The following is a 19,881-nucleotide window of genomic DNA, read 5'->3' as shown; positions in this document are numbered from 1 at the left end:
GCCCTCTACTAAGCGAAACATTCGGACGAACCGCGCCAATGGATTCAAAGCGCATAGAATGCCGGTCTGACGATCACCTACGATATGGGACTTCCCCGGACTCTGGGGTTGGAGTAGTGGAGATTGTTTCACTTATACGAATTTAACCTTCGGTACTCATCCATATTAGCCGGCATTTCAGATGGTATTGACGGTCTTGGTGATCATGAGAGGCGAAAAGTATATAAAGAAAGCAAATGGCGGCCTTGTTTGGAGTGAAAAACTTGTACTTGCTCGGCAGCAATCCACCAGTACTTCCAGCTCAACTTCACAATGCTTTTTTCTCAATCCATTGGGGTTGTGGCCCTTGCCACATTAACCACTGCTCTTCCTGAGCGAAAGACTCTCGCAACCCGAGAAGTTGGAAGACTCCCAGCTTTGGGATGGAACGGTTGGGTAAGTTAATGATAGAAATCCGAAAGCCCGGCCTGGTTACTGACATCTTCAACAGAATCAGGGACAATGTAATGCGGCCAGCGAGAAAGTTGCTTTGGCGACAGCCAAGACCTTCGTTGATTTGGGTCTGAAGGACGCCGGATACCAATACATCAACATAGACGATTGCTGGTCTACGAGACAGCGTGATTCGAAGGGCAACCTTGTACCCGATCCCAGTAAGTGGCCAAGAGGCATCAAGCCTGTCGCCGACGAGATCCATAGAATGGGCCTCAAGTTCGGTCTTTACGGTGACCGAGGTGTCAAGACCTGCGCCGGCTTTCCCGGAAGTCAAGGCCACGAGAAGCAAGATGCCGACCTGCTTGCCAGCTGGGGTGTTGACTACTGGAAGTACGACAACTGTTACACGCCATGCTACAACGGCAACCAAGCCGACATCCAGACCTGCCCTAACGGCCAGGGCCCCAGCTCCAGACCCGGATACGAATTGATGAGAGACATGCTCCGCAACACAGGAAAGGATATCCTCTACTCCCTCTGCAACTGGGGCTGGGATGAGGTCTGGACTTGGGGTGCTCAGGTTGGCCACATGTGGCGTATGAGTGTCGATAACTGGGGGAAATGGGAGGATGTTGTGCGAATTGCCAATCAGGCCGCACCTATCCTTAAGTACACCCAGCCTGGTCGCTACAATGACCTCGATATGATGGTAGGCCAAAGATTGTATATGCTTATAAGAAATTTGAGGACTGATAGAGATTTAGATTCTTGCCAACGGTGCTTTGACACCAGCTGAGGAGCGAACTCACTTTGCAATTTGGGCCATCACCAAGTCCCCCATCATCCTCGGAACAGACATGACCAAGATCAACAGCGAAGAGATCAAGCTCATCACAAACAAGGTACTCACAGTCGCACCCGATACTGTAGACATAAACTGACCATACATATCAAGGGCCTCCTCGCGATCAACCAAGACTCACTGTCAAAGCCTGCCGTGCCTTTCACCCCTCCTGGTACCCCTGCCAAAGCCAACAACGAGATCTACCCTTACTGGTCAGGACCTCTCTCGTCCGGAACCGTTGTCGCCATTGTCGCAAGTAAGGGCAACATCGACACGAAGCTGAGCCTTTCACAAGTTCCCGGACTTAAGGACCAGGACTACTCATGGACAGAGCTCTTGACTGGTGCCAAGGGTAGGGGCAGGACTGTTCAGGCTAAGTTGGAGAAGCATGACATTGCTGTTTTCCGAATCGACAATTAGTGGAAGATTATGAACACTTGTAAATAGCTTTTCTCTTCTTTCTTTCCGCCAGTATTTAATTTGCTGGATTTCATTCGTACCATCTAGTGTCGAGAGCTTGCAACAATGTCAGTCTACCTTGCAACCGTGTTGTGAGTTTAAGTAAGAATGACGGTATGTAACGTGCAGAAACCATAATATTCAGGTCTACGACAGCAATTGATCCTCAAGTCGTTAACCTCGTTAGCAACTCAAGTAGCAGAGTCTGGCTTGTGTGTAGTCAATGAATACATACTCTTCTCAACAGCTATTATACAAACTATACTTCAAGGCAACCCTCTACATAACGATCTTGATCTAAAATGCGTGAAACATTAGTCTCTGTCATATTTGTTACCCATTAGATTTATGGCAAGATTGTAATTCTAGCTCGTCTTGGGTGCATCGGATTGCCCCTCTTTCTTTTCCGATTCCGTTTCCGGCCTCTTGGTTAGGATCTCGTCGATAACGCCCAAATCCAGGGCTTCGTCCGGCGTCAGGTACTTGTCTCGCTCCATCAAATCGTTAATCTCCTCCAGAGAGTACTTCTCGTGACCCTTGGCTTTGTTGAGGTGGTATTGCATTATCCGGTTGGACTGCTCTCGTGTCTTTTGGATCTGATTTGCGTAGATCATAATGTCTGATGCTTGACCTCTTGTTCCACCAAGAGGTTGATGGATCATGATTGAGCTATGGGGGAGCGAGAATCTCTTGCCGGCTTCACCTCCTGCGAGAAGGATAGCTGCCATTGACGCAGCGCCTCCTATACATACTGTCGAAACTGGTGACTTGATGTATGTCATGGTATCGTAAATGGCCATTCCTAAAACAGTTGTGAGTATTGAAGAGAGACATGATTGGCGGTGGAAGTACCTGAAGTGACAGAACCACCTGGAGAGTTGATGTACATCGTGATCGGCTTTTCAGGGGTATCGGACTCGAGCCAAAGAAGCTGCGCAACGATCGAGGCGGACATATAGTCGTTGACCTCACCATTAAGGCAGATGATCCGTTCCTGGCGCCGTTAGAACTGTATTCGCGATATGAATAACTTGTACTTACCTGCAAAAGCTTGGAAAAGATATCCCCTATAACCCATCAGCTTGTTGACAACATCCAAATAACAGCTTAAAACGGACATGTCTTTCTTCCGGCGGCCTGGGCATGTTAGTTGGGCGCATTGACTCAGAACAAGAGATAACCTACAGACGACTCTTCAATGTACGGCATGGGGATGTTAGCCATTGGTGCTGTTGGTCCCTGACCAGAGGAGCTAGAGAATCCAAATGCCCTCACTTGATGCTTCGACACGCCGCGCAACACGCGCAACGTCCTCGGTCTTAGAAACATTGTCGCAATAATGAGTGGTAGGTATGATGATGTTGATGGACTGGGGCCGACGGGCGGAAGTAGTGGGGGAAGCTTCACGTAGCCCAGCGGCGCGTTATCGATAACGATGCGACTGACCCCTGCTGAAATTTAGGTAGCTTCCATGCTTCCCTCATGACGGAATTCGCGATTGAACAAGCACGATACCAATTACCATGAACCTATCATGATACCTCGAGAAACGATGAACAGATGTACAAATGCTTGTGTCGGTCAGCTCCGGAGCTTACGACTAACGATCGACGGCCAAAAACGATGGGTTTCCTACGATAGATCAAAACTTTCTCGAGAACAAATTCTTAGGCAAATACAAGCGGAAATCACGAGAATAGAAAACCGGGACAATCCAATAAACCTGGAGAAAAAGACAATCGAGACGGAAGCAGGGGAATTGCCACTATCCCCAATTCTTGATGCGGAATGGGTCGCTTCAAGGAGACGATTTCGCAAACCAAAGGCGGGGATAGTATCAGGACAATTTCGCAAGCACCTTTCAAATAACCCATACGGTATGTTGTCCGTATTTACATATATATCATGGCTAAGTAGTACTATAGCCGAGGCATTGATGACCCCGATGAGATGGTGTAAGAATACGAATGCAATTCTACCTAGACATTTCTTGCAGGACTTCGAGCTAGTCAAGCATCCGGATTCCACTCAAACGGAAGTGTGGTATGCTCCAGGCCCACTGGCCTTCGTGAACGTTATGCCATGGAGTCTTCAGAGACCGGGGGAGGATAAAGAGAGCAACGCCAATGCACAAATACAAGAAATGGGGGTTGAGAAACATGAGGCCCCTGATACAACATCGCAAAGAGAGACATCCACCAATAGCGAGGAGACCTCACAAGAGAAAGAAACAGAAAAAGTCGAGGATGATATCTTGGAAGGACAGGAAAAAGACAGTCTTGATGGGGAAATCAGAGAAGATTCCCATCGGCCCGCACGTTTCGTCATCTACACTCTCTCACGAAAAAGCTTGATCGATATTATTGCAATTACCAAATCATTGCAAGCTAAGATGACAGCTCAACGCAATGGTATGGGAGCACACGGCATCCCTCCTGTTGGAAAAAGAATCTTCCGACCTGATATGGGCGACTTGTTGCTCAAGATGATGCGACGCCAAGCCGTCGACGCTCTCATCGCACGAAGCTCAAGTAAGCGCGACGGAAAGGACCCCTATAAATTCATCATGCCGGTTGAGAGTTGGGAAGAAGCAGCACAATCTGTTGCTGGTGGGGCTGTGCTCTACATACCAACAGAACCAACAGAAGACATGAATAATTACGCCACTCTTGATGTGCAGAATGCCAATTACGGTGGGAAGGTCGCAGTGCACGACTTGGTATTTCTACTTGGCGAGTCAGAGGTTGAGCGATTGAGGACGGAGGCGAAAGAGTTTCAGGGCCAGGAACTGTTGATATTGAAGAACCACAGGAGTGAAAGCATGCGAAGCTTGTTTCTGCTCCTTTGGAGACTACAAGGATATTTGGCAGAGCCGCAGGCAGAGCTCATTGAGCCAAGGCAATATTAGTAGAATTGTAAAATAGAAAGATACCATGATAATAAGCAAGGCAGGGATTTTGTACATGTGCTACATCCTGTTGTTCACTCCCAGTCGGTTCTCATTACGGCCCCACATCTACCGACGGCCAGCAGTCATGGCCGACGCACGCCGATAGATCGGTTCCGTTTTTTATGATGGTTCTGACAATAGAGGAGAGTAACCCTTCGTTTGTTCATCATTTGTTGCTTCCACGTTGCTTATACCGTTTGCTTTCGATAGAGTTGAAAGTGAAATACAGGGTTGCAAGTCATTTGAGCGATTTTTGTTCATCTCACTGAGCGTCTGCAAAAACCGAATCAAACGATACATCATATCGACATTAAGAGAAGACCCAGCCCAAACATCTCAAATTCACATTGGTTTAAAAGACCCTTGCATATGAACCATTGCAACTCAAATTCACTCAGCCATGGACAACAATCCTGAATGCATTCAGCCTGCAGACTGGCAGGCCGGTCAAGCTGTACCAGTCTTCCTCATCCACGATGGAGGTGGTACAACATTCTCATACCACTGCCTGGAACCCCTCAACCGTCCCGTTTACGGAATCTACAATCCCAACTTTCACAGCGGGGAACCCTTCGACGGAGAACTCAAAGACATGGCCAAGCTTTACACACATTGGATCATTGAGACTGTCGAGAAGCCCGACTTCCCTAGGCGATACAATTCCGACGGAAAGATCCAAATACTTCTCGGAGGATGGAGCCTGGGTGGCCACTTGAGTCTTGAGATCGCCAAGCAGCTCAACCCTGAGGATACTGAGATCAGAGTCATCGGTATTCTTATGGTTGACACAATCTATCCACACAAGTACTCGAGTAATAACCGCAAGAGGCCCGGCGAAGGATCAGAAGAAGGCAGAAACAAGAACCAGATTCTCGCTGACCTTGCCATGGCTGATGCTCGCCGTATGCTCCAGTCTTGGGATCCTCCGGTCTGGGACGAGGACTCCATAGGAGAAAGGCCACGGGTCTCACTGCTCCGCGCCAAAGAGGCCTTACCAGTGAAAGATGGGGAAAAGGATCTCGTGGACATGAGTCGCGAGGAGCGAAATCTGGGATGGGATTTATATGACAAGAATCTTTTCTCCGAAGTGGTGGATATCGATGGTCATCACTTTGAAGTGTTTGCTTTCAAGTTCATTGAGGATATCTCCGAGAAGATGAAGGATTCACTTAATAGTTTGGAACGCGCTTCTCTAAGTTGAATGTATAAGTTAAAGCAAATGGGGAGCGTGTCTTGTCGCTGGTACAGATAGTTCCTATGTCGTTCTTAGACATGTATGACATGGCAAGCTACTTCTTAATTCGATGAATGTACTGGCATCAAAGTAAGTACTTGGATTAGGATTCCCTAAGGTCTTGGTGAAATAAAGGGTAATATGGGAGACACACATAGGACATGACGAAAGATAGAGTACCATCACTGGTTGCTTCTTGCATAGGTAGCAAGGTGCAATAAATCCGCGGGTGTCGCTCATAATTTCGTGGGCATGTTTTTAATATTGAGTCTCTTTTACAACTACTGAAACTCCCACTCTCACTCGTGATAAACAACAATTGCACTTGGTATAGTGTCATAAGCTCTCATAAGCCCGGAAGCTCGGCAGAATAGATGTATGCAAGTTGTATTGGTAGCTGCTATGACATGACTTGAGTGGACAAAGTGGACAATGCGCTGAAAGCCCCGCCGGAGTAGAAGCACTTCCCCCGGAGGAACTTGGCAATCCTCCTTCCAACCAATGGCAATACTCGAATTGTCATGCGGGGAGCACTCGACGGGGGAGGAGCACCAAAAGTCACAGGGAAGATCACAGGGAACCTGAACTGGGAAATTTTGGTCAAAAAGGCAGCCGACATCGCAGTTGAACCCCAGCTTAAGAAATTCCACAAACTTACCACCGTTTTATTTCTGGCATCTTTGGGCCATTGACCATCCCACGTACGCTGTGACCTTTTGAGTTTGTCGTGAAAAGCTTCAATTGGCTCTTGTAAACAGCCTCAAGTCGTCATCATGCTTTCCCGGTCACTACTGCGCTCCAGAGCTGTGGGAGCTTTCCCCATCCCCAGAAGCCATGGGTACGTCCATCACTATCTATTGCCAACGATCAACAATTTCCAACAATAGGTCAATTCATCTGTAAATACTAATATCTCTCCTATTACAGCCGCTTCCTGTCCACCACCGCCATCCGCGCCGATGACAAGCTCAACAAGATCTCCTCCAACATCACCCAGCCCAAGGCACAGGGTGCCTCCCAGGCTATGCTCTACGCCACCGGCCTTTCTGAGGATGACATGAACAAGGCTCAGGTTGGTATCTCGTCCGTATGGTACGAGGGAAACCCTTGCAACATGCACCTTATGGACCTCTCTGCCCATGTCAAGGAGTCTGTTGCCAAGGCTGGTCTCATTCCCTACCGATTCAACACCATCGGTGTCTCTGATGGTATCTCCATGGGTACCACCGGTATGCGATACTCCCTCCAGAGCCGAGAGATTATCGCCGATAGTATCGAGACTGTCATGAACGGTCAATGGTACGATGCCAACGTCAGCTTGCCCGGTTGCGACAAGAACATGCCTGGTGTTGCCATTGCTATGGGCCGTGTCAACCGTCCCAGCATCATGGTTTACGGTGGAACCATCAAGCCCGGCTGCACCAAGCAAGGCGATTCAATCGATATCATCTCTGCTTTCCAGGCCTACGGTCAATACCTCACAGGCGAGATCACTGAGGCGCAGCGATTCGACATTATTCGAAACGCCTGCCCTGGTGGTGGTGCCTGTGGTGGTATGTACACTGCCAACACCATGGCTACTGCCATTGAGACTCTGGGACTCACCCTTCCTGGCAGCAGCAGCAGCCCTGCTGAGGACCCCAGCAAGGTTGCTGAGTGTGAGGCTGTTGGACCTGCTATCCGCAACATCCTGAAGGAGGATATCCGACCTCGTGACATCATGACTCGCCAAGCCTTTGAGAATGCCATGATCGTCACCACCATCCTTGGTGGCAGCACCAACGCTGTCCTGCACCTTATTGCCATTGCCGACTCTGTCGGTATCAAGCTTGATATCGAGGATTTCCAAAAGGTTTCCGACCGTACTCCTTTCCTTGCCGACCTGAAGCCCTCCGGAAAGTGGGTCATGGCCGATATGCACAAGATTGGTGGTACTCCTGCTCTTCTCAAGTTCCTCCTAAAGGAGGGCATCATTGACGGCTCTGGTATTACTGTCACTGGTAAGACCATGAAGCAAAACGTCGAGGATTTGCCTGGATTCCCCGAGGATCAAACCATCATCCGCCCTCTGAGCAACCCCATCAAGCCTACCGGCCACATTCAGATCCTTCGCGGATCACTGGCTCCTGGTGGCTGTGTTGGTAAGATTACTGGTAAGGAGGGTCTTCGATTCGAGGGCAAGGCTCGTGTCTACGACTCGGAGCCCGCCTTCATCTCTAGCCTTGAGGCTGGTGAGATCAAGAAGGGTGAGAAGACTGTCGTCATCATTCGATATGACGGACCCAAGGGTGGCCCCGGTATGCCCGAGATGCTGAAGCCTTCTTCTGCCATCATGGGTGCTGGCCTCGGGCAGGATGTCGCCCTTCTCACTGACGGTCGCTTCTCTGGTGGTTCCCACGGTTTCATTATTGGTCACATTGTCCCTGAGGCCATGGAGGGTGGCCCTATCGCCCTTGTCGAGGACGGTGACACCATCGTTATCGATGCCGAGTCTCGTGCTATCGACCTTGTTGTCCCCGAGGAGGAGGTCGCTCGCCGCCGCAAGGCTTGGAAGGCTCCCCCTCCCCGATACACCAAGGGTACTCTCAGCAAGTACGCTCAGCTGGTCAGGGACGCCAGTGAGGGCTGTGTCACCGACAGCGGACTCAAGAACTAAAGGGCTCGTGAAAGCCAAACAAAATTGTTATATGCCACGATGTAATTCATTTTAATGGGGTCGGAAAAGGCGAATTTGGATTTTTCGGGGTCAGAACTTATATCCCAATATTTTTTGTTTTAAATACCTTACCAGATTCTGTCCATTGTGACTGGTGATGCAAGAAATGCTTTTTACCTGACGAGTCTACTCAACTGACTACAATAGGGCATATCAAATTAAATGCAAAGACCAACCCAGAAAATACGAAACTACGAATGATCATGGGTATTTGGCTGACTTAACAAAAAACCTCCAGGCTCTTTGCAATGCGACAACTCCTTTTCCTCAAATCATTTCTCGAATCAACCGACCAACATCTCTGTATTGGCTCTTCCGACTTTTGCTGCCGTAATCATTTCTTGCTGTTCAGTGCGTCAACAAAGGACGCCTTGTCCTTCATTGTGAGGCCGACTCGCTTGACCCGACTAAGCCTGGCCAAAGCTTCACCCACGCGGTCAAGAACACGCTGTTCATCCGCAGAAACGCCGGCGCTCACATCGTTACGTTGGCGCAGCTCAGTGGGGGCAGAATGTGAGACACCGTTGACCTTTGCGGCAGATGTGTTGATCTGACCCTCAGCGATACGCACACGGATACATGTTGTTGGTCGAGAAAGGAGATCCCACAGGAACCGGAACCACTTGCCAGGCACGGGAGTCGTGACGTCGGAGGGTGTGTATCGAATACTCACGGGGAAAATGTGAACATCGGCTGGTGTTTGAAGGATACTCGGGCTAAAAGGCAGAATGGCTTTTCCGTTGGTCGTTCCGCACTCAGGGAAAACGGCCACAATTTGCCCTGGGTTACTAGCCAAAATGTCCTTGATTTCGACTAGTTTGGCGTTCGCAGGAGGAGCAGTTCGTACGGGCGAGAGAGCTGCCAGAACAGCGCCCAGCAAGCTAACACGCTGGACACGACGGGTATCAGGATACGAGATTGTAAAGATGGGATCGAAGATGGCGGCGAGGTAGATCGCATCTATCGGACTCGAGAAGTTGACAGCAATAACTGAACCGGGGTGAGGGAAGCGCTCGCGGGGCTGGTCCGCCAAAGTGCCACGTTTGACGCCGTCTAGCTGCAGGTCAATCCACCAGATTCCCGGTATGGCCATCAATCCCCAAAGGGCAACTTTTCTAAAGATAACGGGCAGTGGGAGGAAGTGAAAGAAGAGAAAGTAGCCGACGAAATAGGCGATGAAGAATGGGAGGCGGAAGAGGAAGAGCGTGGCGTGGGTGAATATCGCGACCGCTGAAATGGGTGTCGAGACGGGAAGGAAGGGCGCAATACCCGTGGCTATTAGATATTAGCATGTGAATAACGCTAGGTTTCTGAAGGTAGTTTACCTCGATCGCGAAATTGACTGTATTTTTCCATGATGCTGGTGATCGCGTGGTGTAAGACAAAAGAAGAGGACAAGCGGAGGGGTTAGCTATCGAGACATGAGAAGCCTTTCGCTTTTATGTTTGCTGGTCGTTGTCTGAGGAGAAAAGATGCGACTCGGCTACGGATAACGAGAACAAATGAGACGGCGTTGCGATGTCAGATTCTGCGACAGCGCATGCCATCAAGCGTCATGTCATAAGATGGACGGACAAGAGTGACATGTGAATTTGTGTGTGAACTGTCTGTCGCCCCACGTTGGGACTTGTCAACGGTGCTGGCTGAGTCAGCCTAACTTTGATGATGTTTTTGGTTTAGACTGGGGTAGCTTCAGAGCTTCAACCTTGAAGCACTTTAAGGCCGAGTTTGTAGTTGTTTCATAGTATATTATAGAAAGTTTGGGTTGTCTTAACGGGTTCCATTTAGTTCTTTGATACATAAAATCAGATCAGTAGAAATTGGGTTGGATTGGATACATGGGTAAAAGTCGAATATGGGGGTAGCAAGGTGATATATTGTTTCGATTCACAGTGTTTTTTTCTTCTTTTTTTTTTCTTTCTTTCTTTTTTTTGAAATCACCAGACACATTCAATAACTTGAAAGTCACTGCTTGGCTTAGTATAGCAGTCATATCAATCGGTCTATGGTTTCACAGGACAAGACTGGAAGGTTACATGGCTTTGGGTGAGGTGAAGCTTCAACGCTTTGCTGGTAGGACGTTGCACTTGACAACGGCGGTTTGCACTGCAGGAAATACGATTAGAAAAACAATCATACAAGACCTGACTGACCAAGGAATCGAGATTCTCTTTATCGAGAGGTTACATTTCAGGCTATATCTGTACATATACCTATACAGTGATGTCAACTTGAAAGTCCCCTTTCCGTGGTGGGGTGTCTCCAAAAACGGATTCGGTCCATCGCCCCAGCAACGCCTTGACATAGGTAAACAATTAACGCTTCCGCATCGCCAATCTCCAAGCGAACTATCCCACATGAGGATCCTTCCAAGTCAACCATAATAGTAGCTCCATCCATGAGTTAAGCACCGAGCGTGTACCACTTTTGTTACCACTACTTTTCACTCTTTATTAGCCTTCGTATATTCACACTACTTACCTACCTACTCTTGCTACTGCGGTCTACAACAAGTGCTTCGTTGCTGCTTGTTGTCCGTGCCTCCTGCTTTTGTCTCTAAATTGTGGGCGCACTGTTTTCACCATGGAGGACAACTCAGTACGTTGTTAATTCGCGTCAAAAACCTGAGACAGACACTTATCATCAACCTTCACAGTCACTACGAACCTCCAAAATGAGTCGGCTCCCCGCACCTTCTTCGCTGTCCATGTCGATAGGAGGGGGAGGCCTTACGGAATGGAGCGAGTCGCAACACAACGCTCGCATTGCTTCCACTGCGAGCTCGCTATCGGCCCTCAAAAACCTGAAGCGCGAGATCCCTCAACCAGGTAAATCGATTTTCAGACATGTCGCAACCATATCTGACATCACATAGCCGCGCAATCTGATCCCAAGCGCAAACCGCTTTCCGAACGCGCTCTCGAGTATTCTTCCAAACCGACATCATATGCCTCTGGCGCAGCGGCTGCACGATCAGGTGTGCGACCTCAGAGTCTAGCGGGCATGTCTTCCGGGGTAAGTCACAAACTTTCTGAGATTGCACCAGTTTGGCGTGTCAGAATCACCCTTCGACCGCACTTACTCGACATTCTTGAACCGACACCACGAAGCAAGTCTGGAGACAAGCCTTTGCTCCTGAAACTGAACGATGTCCACGTTATCCTCCTTCCTTATCGACTGGTACTAAATTACAGCGGGCATATGACTCTACCGGCACGGTATTGATACAACTTTGCAGCTGCTAACTCCTTGTTTCTAGCTCAAGCAACCCTCAACCACTCAGTCACGACTCGGCGCAGCTACATCGATGGGCTTTAACAAGGCCACCCAGAACGGACGATATGGCACGACAACGACAACGACTACACGAATTAACGGAACTAATGGAGTCAATGGCCGTCCTACGCATACCCGATCGAAGAGCCAAGCACCTCGTCCACGAACAGCGCATGCTATCCGCGAAGAAGAACGACAAGAGCCTCCAGCAAATAATGGTACGACGGGAATGCAACTATTCTGTTCACAATCACACGTTCCTCTCCCTCACAACAAGACAAGAACATCACAAGCCTTTCCGACCCTACCAACAATCAGAGATAGTTCTCTAACCACACAATTCAATGGTTTGAGTCTCGAAGATCAAGATATCCCCGGGACTCAAGCGATTTCCCGCCCCTTAACACGTCGATTATCACAATCATCAATCGCATCACATATATCCAACATTCCTTGTAAACGGCGTGGCAGAGTTGGCCAGAATGACAAGATCGCTACCTCTCGACTGGCGTCCTCGGAGCGGGAATAGGGAGCTCCTCCGAAAGCACCAGGAGCTGAGGAAGTGAAACGAAAGCTTGCGGAATTCGAAGAGTCACTGGCTCTTTCGCCCGTCAAAACATTCCAGTCCCCTGCCAAAGCACCATCCCCTAGCAAAGCATTTTTAAACAAAGATTCTAACCTGACATCATATGTAGCATGGGACGTTGGCGGTCGAGTCGTGGACATGGAATCCCAATTCAAAGAACTCAAGGAGATGGTCAACACCACTCTTATTGAGCGAAAGGGTCATGACGATGCCCTCGAGCTAGCAAAGAAGCGAGGTGGGTATTTGCGACTATGAAGAGGAAAATCACTAACATTTCTACAGTGAAAGAGTTGGAGAGTGATAGGGAGAAGCTCGATATGAGGAACGACGCCTTGAAATCAGATCTCGACTCGGCAAGAGAGGAGGGACGCCAAATCCGACACGAAATGGACAAGCAAAAGTGGGAATTCGAACGACAAATGGAGGATCAGGAACGAAAGCATAGAGAAAAGATTGATGACATATCACGACAGCATAGAACAGCATCCGAAGAACTCAGGCGGGAATTGGACCGACTAAAAGAGGAACAGACAAAAGACCACGAGCAAAAGATTGAAAGCTTGACAAGGCTCTACCATCAGGAATTGTCAGAGGAGAGACAAAAGAAGGACCGCGAGATCCAAGAACTACGAACCCGAATGGGCAACGACCACCAGGATATGGGCGTCGCCATACAAAGAAAGGACCGTGAGCTTCAAGAAGCCAACTCCATGGTGGAAAATCTAAGAGGAGATCTCCAGCGGGAACGCACCTTGAAGAGCACTCTTCAAACGAGCATCGCCGAACTTTCAGCAGCCAATACGACACTAGAAGCCAAGATCAACTCGCTCAAGTCACACGTCGAATTCCTCGAATCGGATAACAAGGCCCAGTCGGACTCATTTGCCAACATGGAGGCACGTCTTCAAGAAGCCCTCCGTGTAGCCGAAGAGGCCCAGACCAAGCTCATCAAAGAGGAGACTGAACGACGAGTTCTTTTCAACAAGTACCAAGAGCTCAAAGGCAACATTCGAGTCATGTGCCGTGTGCGACCGCCTCTGGGTAACGGAGAGGGAGAGGAGGCCAAGATGTCGTTCCCTGATGACAAGACATCTTCTGAGATTGTTCTGGCTGGCCCTGAAGAGAAAAGCAGCTTGGGACAGATCACACGGAAGAATTACCCCTTCGAGTTCGATCGTGTCTTTGTTCCTGGTACTCAGAACCAAGAGATTTTCGGTGAGATCTCTCAGTTGGTTCAAAGCGCACTTGATGGATACAACGTATGCATCTTCTGTTATGGCCAAACGGGCTCTGGAAAGACACATACCATGTCTTCTAGCGATGGTATGATCCCGCGTGCCACCCATATGATCTACGACACCATCACCAAGCTCAAGGAGAAGTCCTGGGAGTACACCATGGAGGGTTCGTTTGTTGAGGTGTACAACGAAGAGCTCAACGACCTGTTGACACCTAATGATCGAGCTGCGGCAAGAAAGTTGGAGATTCGTCATGACGAAATTCGCAAGCAGACGACAATCACGAACTGCCAGTCAGTACGTCTTGACAGTCCATCCAGTGTAGAAATGATGCTTGAGGAGGCACAGAACAATCGATCCGTAGCCGCCACTAAGGCCAACGAGCGATCGTCTCGATCTCACAGCATCTTTATCCTCAAGTTGATTGGAGAGAATTCTGCCACTGGAGAACGATGCGAGGGTACACTGAACCTCGTTGATTTGGCGGGTTCCGAGCGTCTCAAGCACTCACAGGCTGAGGGTGACCGTATGAAGGAAACCCAAAACATCAACAAGAGTCTGAGCTGCTTGGGCGATGTTATCGAGGCTCTTGGACGAGGATCAGGTCATATTCCATACCGCAATTCCAAGTTGACCCACTTGCTACAATACAGCTTGGGAGGCAACAGCAAGACTCTGATGTTTGTCATGGTTTCGCCACTCGAGACACATCTGAAGGAAACATTGACAAGTCTTCGATTTGCGACAAAAGTATGTTTGTTTCCATGTATTGATTATAACAAGGCTAACCAGAACAGGTGCACAACACTCATATTGGTACGGCCAAGGCGACCAAAAAGGTGCGCGATTCAACATAGGCCGGCCTATAGACAGACTATCGATTGGAACTGTCAAGAAGATGCGGATAATGGAGTTGTGTGTTTTTGTTGCTTTTGAGTTGGGTCATCAGGATAGCGTTGAATAAGGCGTCCAGAAGCCGAAATGTCTGGATTGTAGGAGTTTCAGGAGCATATATGGTTAAGAGCTGTCGCCTAGGGCCAGTCTATGATGTGTTTGTGTCAGGCGAGCAAGTAAACATGATTGATTGATTGATTTCTGGACATGAGTTGGGTAACCTACCTAGGTACTGAGGCTTGCTGCGTCTGCGTTGTCTATAGTGAACAAACATTGTATATATTGATACAGGAAATACTTGTCATGAGCATTGATCTTGTTTCCTTACTGCTACGAATTATTGGTTAGAGATTGGTGATGAATTAGTCTCACGAGTATGGAGAATTGTTGTTGACGCAGCCAAGTTTAGTTAGAGTCAACGCCAATTGTTAATCGCCGATGAATAAGCCATCGACGGGCACTAAAATCCATGGCTGTCATTCGCAAATCGAGTTGGCGTATTCACTCACTTTTGTTCTTTCATTCCTTTGAGCATCTCTCTTTGTTTATCACTACGAGATATTGTTTTGGTTGCAAGTTAACATTATCACTACTTTATCATCCATCTCAGCTTCAGCTCATGGGTAAAGTCATTGCTTGTGTACATTGACTCCGCTTTAGGAACCAGGTCGCCGCAAACATAAAGAGACGTGAAACAAGTCAGTTGTACTGCTTCAGCACAGGCCTCAAGGGTATCTAAACCAAAGAAACAAAGGAGGCTGGCGAATTAGACTATATGAGATAAAGCGAAAAGCAATTAAGCTTGCCAGCTGAAGTTGAACCTGAATTGAGGTTGGCCAGCAACAAAGTCTGCCCTTTCAATCACTCACAGACCTTTTCGCACTCTCTCACGATACACGCCATCTCAACTCTTTCAACTCATTGAACATCATCATCATGACAGGCGCGACAGGCCTCAAAGGCTCCATCTGGGCTACGGGAGGTCGTTCTCGCCTTCAAAACGCTGTCCCCTCAGCACGTGCCTCGTCGCAACCTTCATCGCGACCAACACCCCCGCCAGCATCTGCCTCAGCGCCTTTACCAAGCTCAATTTCAACTCCAGCGCCTTTATCAGGCTCGGTTTCACCCCCAGCGCCCTTGAAGGGCTCGATTTCAGCTACGACACCTTTGCCAAGCTCAATTCCAAGTTCGACACGCTTAACTTCGTCGCAAGCTTTCCACCGCTTTGAACAGGCCTGCCAGAGGCTGCGATGGAGGTTCATTGATCTGAAGAACTCGTATGAGCGTGCGCTGCATCCGGAAAAGTTTGGATTCACGGTGGGCGACGCTGAGAGAAACTTCAAGGTGGATTTTCACGAATTCTATGTATGGATTGAGCAAGCGATTGTCCTTCTCCTCCTCGTCTTTGACATTGGAATTCCGCACCAAAGGTTTGCTGGGGGGAAGAAACAACAGCACCGGTATCACGAGGAGGTTATCAACGCCTTGGAAGAGGTGTCATGTCCTCTATACGAGGCACTGGGAAGTGGAGAAGTGAATATGGCGCTGCGGAAAGCCAAGGAGCTGAGGAATAGGTGGAAGGATGCTGGGGAAGGGAAAGAGACACCGCCTCTCAAGATGTATGACCTAACCTGGCTTGTGGGACAGATACTGGCTGGTTTGGAGGTTGGATATGGTATTGGCGCTAAAAAGGTTGAAAAGGATAACCAGGGGAGGTCGTGGGCTGATGACTTTGATGATGAGATGGGCATGGCTGTGGATGATGAATGGGATTGGATGGTTGATCCTATGGAATGGGAGAGTGTAAGCTAGGTAGATGGTATTGATGAGCACCACATTAAGTTGAGAGGGTAGATATGGGTTATTCTCTTTGGACTAAAAGAAATGGACGCCAACATAAATACAAAGTTAACATCACACTACAAATAAACCACGTTTTTACCATTAACCTCTTAACATCAAACAACCACAATTTATTTTCTATCAATTATCTACCTCCAGATAACCTCGTATCCCAGATACAAAAAACAAGATGGAATCAATCAAAGTGGGGAGAAAGACATCAAGTCATTCACAAGAAAGTAAAAAAGACAAGAATCCAGCAAGTACACCAACGTCCTTTCGTACTAAACGAAACCAATTACCATCCAAAACCCCAGCGCTTACGAGCGTATGCAGGCTCACGGTACGAAGGAGGCTCATAGGCAGGTGGCTCGTAATCAGGCTCCTTGATACCGGTGGAAGTGGAAGCAGAAGCAGTATCAGTGGCCTTGCTTGTGGTGAGGAAAGTGGTGAAAGACGAGAAACCAGTTGCAGCATCAGCGCTCGAGTCGACGGAGAATGTTGGCCAGCCATTGTCTGCGGAGCTCGGAGCACCAAAGTCATAATTGTGAGGAGGATACGTTGGTTCGAATGGAAGAGAGATGGGTGTCGTGGCGGCGGATGGGGTAGATTGAGAGGCAGTTGACTCAATAGAAGCTGAATCGCTTGTCTCAGCTCCAGCAACTGTACCACCAGTAGTCACTCCAGTCTCAGTCTCTGCGGTGGGGGCTGTAGTTTGCTCAACCACGACTGAAGTTTCAGAGGTGTAACCAGTACTCTCGGAAAGAATTGACGTGAGCGATCCAGCCAGAGCAGACGAGTCGACACTCACATCAGCAGTACTATGGATAACAGTTGTGTTCTCATAGACGTGAGTGTGTCTGGTCGATGTGCAGGTAGTGGTTGTCGATTCCTCGACCTCAGTTGTGCCAGTGGAAACGCCAGCGCTGGTAGACTCGGGGCTTGAACCACTAGCAGTTGAATCAGTCTGAGAAGATGATGTCTCTACTGTGACAGTCTCGATGGAGGTAACAGTTTCGACTGCAGTCTCAGAATCAGTAGAGGCGTTTGTGATAGAGGACTCGGAGATTGAGCTTTCGGTGGTTCCCTCTGAAGATGCAGTGGACTCGGACACAGACACAGATACGGTCTCGGTGCGTGTCAAAGTGACGGAAGATGTCAACTGGGTAACACCAGTAACTTCAGAAGTGACAGCTCCAGTCGTCTCAGAGCCTTGCTCAGTTCGGCTACTAGACTCCTCAATCTGAGAAGATGTAACCAGGAGTTCGGTGCTCTCCTCTGAGGTAATACCTTGCTCAGCGGAGCTGGAGTAGACAGTAGAGATAGTCTCGGTGAAGGTGACCTGGCTGGTGAGAACCGATGTCAGAGTGGCGGTGGAGGCTCCCTCAGTAGCTGAAGATACACCAGTGCTTTCGATCAGAGTGGATTTGCTCTGCTGAGGAATGATTTTATCGGTGGTAGTACTCTCAGTAGACACAGATTCAGTGCTGAGAGGGGCGGACTCTGAAGACTGTCCGGTCGTACCTTGAGTGACAATGCTGGACTCACTTGTCTCTGACAGCTGAGTGGTTCCAGATGCAAGAGCAGAGGAATCGACACTCGGTACAATGGTGGGTATAGTCTCAACATCCGTGAAAGTCTCAGTGGTCGCCTCGGTCAAGGCCAGAGTACTGGTGGAGTATCCATACAGACTGGACTCAGACTCAGACTCAGAAGTCTCACCCGCAAGAGCACTAGAGCCAACCGAGATTCCAGAAGACTCGGAGATAGTAATCGTAGTCTCCAAGTCAGAGACAGTAGAGGTAGAAGTGTAAGAGCCAGTGGTAGCGCTGGTGTTGGCAAACTTGGAGGACGCCGAGGTAACAGAAGCAGTGGGAAGGGAGATAATCTGGGTGGTCTCGATAAGAGAAGTCTCAGACACGGTAACCGAGGATTCAGTCGGAAGGTTGATGATGGAGGATGTGTCGATGGACTCGGTCGAGGTACACTGCGATACAACAGAGTAACAGGACGCAGCACACTCTGTAACTGTCTCGGTGACAGTGACAGTGTCGCGCTGCGCATAAGCAGCTGAAGCCCTGTGCCAGTTAGTTGATATTACACTGAACAAGAATGAGAAACACTTACCAAAGCCCGACAAGGGCAAAGCGAGCGAGGAGAGACATGTTTGGGTCTCTCAGGGGAGAAGCGAAAGTGGTGAGTGTAAAGATTAGGGAACAAAACGAGTGACGAAAAAGGATGAGTCTGGTCTTAGTTCTGGGTGAGCAAGACTTGATCTTTGATGTTTTTCTTGAAAGCTCGTCCTCCCCTCTTTATACCTATTCTTCCTCTTACGAGGCCTCTCACGAGTCCGTTGTCATGTAACCCCTATCAATGCATCATGCGGTGATACCGGACAGACCGCGAGCGAGGTATAATTAAAGGGTATGGGAAGTATGTGTCGGTCCGCGTTGCACGTTTCGTCTTGCCGTAGAGTTAATATAATATTCCTTCCGTCAAGTTACAGTTCTCTTCCCTTCCCTTCGGCTTCCGGCAATGCCATGACACCAATGCTTGTTTTGTCAAGGAAAGCCTGTAGACGGGTAACTTTGTTACAGCTAATGCTTTGAGCCGAGCGAGCCTGCATCCCATACGGATGATGCCCTTCCAGATTCATTTCTTTCTCTCTCTACCTAATGTCAAAATAGGGAGAAATTGGATAAAGTGAGAGCTGGCACTTGAGAGTCAGTATAACGTCTCACAGTTACATCGAGTCACTTGCGCAGGTTGGCTCATTCCCTGTTTTTTTAGTCGAGCACTTCCTAACGCCTCAGTCAAGATTCGTTGGCGTTTCTTTTTTCTTCTCTTTTAATTTCCCATTGTGCGCAATCGTGAAGCCGGACCTTGCGTCTATTCTATGTAGGCGAGTTACACAAGCACAGACACATGATTCACATGTACAAGCTGATAAAAGGACGGTGATACAAAACTTAGGACCGAGGTCTCAGTTAAGTCATCGTCGGATGATGTGTATGCATATTTAGATACGTGGCGTTGCCAAACACGCGTGTAGACGGGAACATGCATGTGGCCGCATAATAGGAGCGAAAGGGGAGACGGCAAGGGGAAGAAGATCAGAGCATTTCGCGGGCCATTTGGAGGCGTAATTGATAGAAGGACAATGAAAAGACTTGGCGGTCAAGCAAGATAGATACTAGTGCACGGCATGCTGCTGCACGAGTCAAACGCAGGCCACGGTCTTGGGTGGTTATCCGAGACTGAGTGTCGGATGTTGAGCACGTTGCTAGAGAGTTTGTAGAGTTTCACTGCATGGCTGATAAAGCTTGAGGTTGGGTGTTTTTGTAATTTGTGTCATCTGGAAATAGATGAGTTGGTACTATGGTATGAAGGAGTCTCGTAGCGTCATA

At 48.7% G+C, this 19,881-nt stretch overlaps 9 protein-coding genes across 9 annotated transcripts; 6 read left to right on the top strand and 3 right to left on the bottom strand.

Moving 5' to 3' along the window:
- Nucleotides 1-312: 312 nt before the first annotated feature.
- On the top strand, nt 313-1,699 carry FPOAC1_002202 (uncharacterized protein; the record flags this gene model as incomplete). Its single annotated transcript, XM_044846784.1, has 4 exons — nt 313-435; nt 491-1,144; nt 1,200-1,337; nt 1,391-1,699. 4 exons carry the CDS (start codon nt 313-315, stop codon nt 1,697-1,699), a joined length of 1,224 nt encoding a protein of 407 aa, XP_044712700.1.
- A 404-nt stretch (nt 1,700-2,103) lies between these two features.
- FPOAC1_002201 (uncharacterized protein) lies at nt 2,104-2,962 on the bottom strand (the record flags this gene model as incomplete). Its single annotated transcript, XM_044846783.1, has 5 exons — nt 2,104-2,540; nt 2,591-2,732; nt 2,780-2,805; nt 2,857-2,875; nt 2,924-2,962. 5 exons carry the CDS (start codon nt 2,960-2,962, stop codon nt 2,104-2,106), a joined length of 663 nt encoding a protein of 220 aa, XP_044712699.1.
- Nucleotides 2,963-3,290: 328 nt separating this feature from the next.
- On the top strand, nt 3,291-4,646 carry FPOAC1_002200 (uncharacterized protein; the record flags this gene model as incomplete). The annotated part of the gene is made up of 2 exons (XM_044846782.1): nt 3,291-3,615; nt 3,664-4,646. The coding sequence occupies 2 exons, from the start codon at nt 3,291-3,293 to the stop codon at nt 4,644-4,646; spliced, it is 1,308 nt and encodes a 435-aa protein (XP_044712698.1).
- Nucleotides 4,647-5,088: 442 nt separating this feature from the next.
- Nucleotides 5,089-5,889, top strand: FPOAC1_002199 (uncharacterized protein; the record flags this gene model as incomplete). Its single annotated transcript, XM_044846781.1, has 1 exon — nt 5,089-5,889. The coding sequence occupies one exon, from the start codon at nt 5,089-5,091 to the stop codon at nt 5,887-5,889; it is 801 nt and encodes a 266-aa protein (XP_044712697.1).
- Nucleotides 5,890-6,695: 806 nt separating this feature from the next.
- Nucleotides 6,696-8,578, top strand: FPOAC1_002198 (uncharacterized protein; the record flags this gene model as incomplete). Its single annotated transcript, XM_044846780.1, has 2 exons — nt 6,696-6,760; nt 6,850-8,578. 2 exons carry the CDS (start codon nt 6,696-6,698, stop codon nt 8,576-8,578), a joined length of 1,794 nt encoding a protein of 597 aa, XP_044712696.1.
- Nucleotides 8,579-8,972: 394 nt separating this feature from the next.
- On the bottom strand, nt 8,973-9,994 carry FPOAC1_002197 (uncharacterized protein; the record flags this gene model as incomplete). Its single annotated transcript, XM_044846779.1, has 2 exons — nt 8,973-9,913; nt 9,964-9,994. 2 exons carry the CDS (start codon nt 9,992-9,994, stop codon nt 8,973-8,975), a joined length of 972 nt encoding a protein of 323 aa, XP_044712695.1.
- Nucleotides 9,995-11,221: 1,227 nt separating this feature from the next.
- On the top strand, nt 11,222-14,595 carry FPOAC1_002196 (uncharacterized protein; the record flags this gene model as incomplete). The annotated part of the gene is made up of 7 exons (XM_044846778.1): nt 11,222-11,236; nt 11,295-11,466; nt 11,514-11,818; nt 11,898-12,132; nt 12,610-12,735; nt 12,783-14,488; nt 14,536-14,595. The coding sequence occupies 7 exons, from the start codon at nt 11,222-11,224 to the stop codon at nt 14,593-14,595; spliced, it is 2,619 nt and encodes an 872-aa protein (XP_044712694.1).
- A 973-nt stretch (nt 14,596-15,568) lies between these two features.
- Nucleotides 15,569-16,444, top strand: FPOAC1_002195 (uncharacterized protein; the record flags this gene model as incomplete). Its single annotated transcript, XM_044846777.1, has 1 exon — nt 15,569-16,444. The coding sequence occupies one exon, from the start codon at nt 15,569-15,571 to the stop codon at nt 16,442-16,444; it is 876 nt and encodes a 291-aa protein (XP_044712693.1).
- A 328-nt stretch (nt 16,445-16,772) lies between these two features.
- On the bottom strand, nt 16,773-18,639 carry FPOAC1_002194 (uncharacterized protein; the record flags this gene model as incomplete). Its single annotated transcript, XM_044846776.1, has 2 exons — nt 16,773-18,552; nt 18,602-18,639. The coding sequence occupies 2 exons, from the start codon at nt 18,637-18,639 to the stop codon at nt 16,773-16,775; spliced, it is 1,818 nt and encodes a 605-aa protein (XP_044712692.1).
- Nucleotides 18,640-19,881: the final 1,242 nt, after the last annotated feature.

Source organism: Fusarium poae, chromosome 1, assembly GCF_019609905.1.
Source record: "Fusarium poae strain DAOMC 252244 chromosome 1, whole genome shotgun sequence".
In the NCBI taxonomy this organism is placed as follows: domain Eukaryota; kingdom Fungi; phylum Ascomycota; class Sordariomycetes; order Hypocreales; family Nectriaceae; genus Fusarium; species Fusarium poae.
This window is presented reverse-complemented; position numbering and strand designations above follow the sequence as displayed.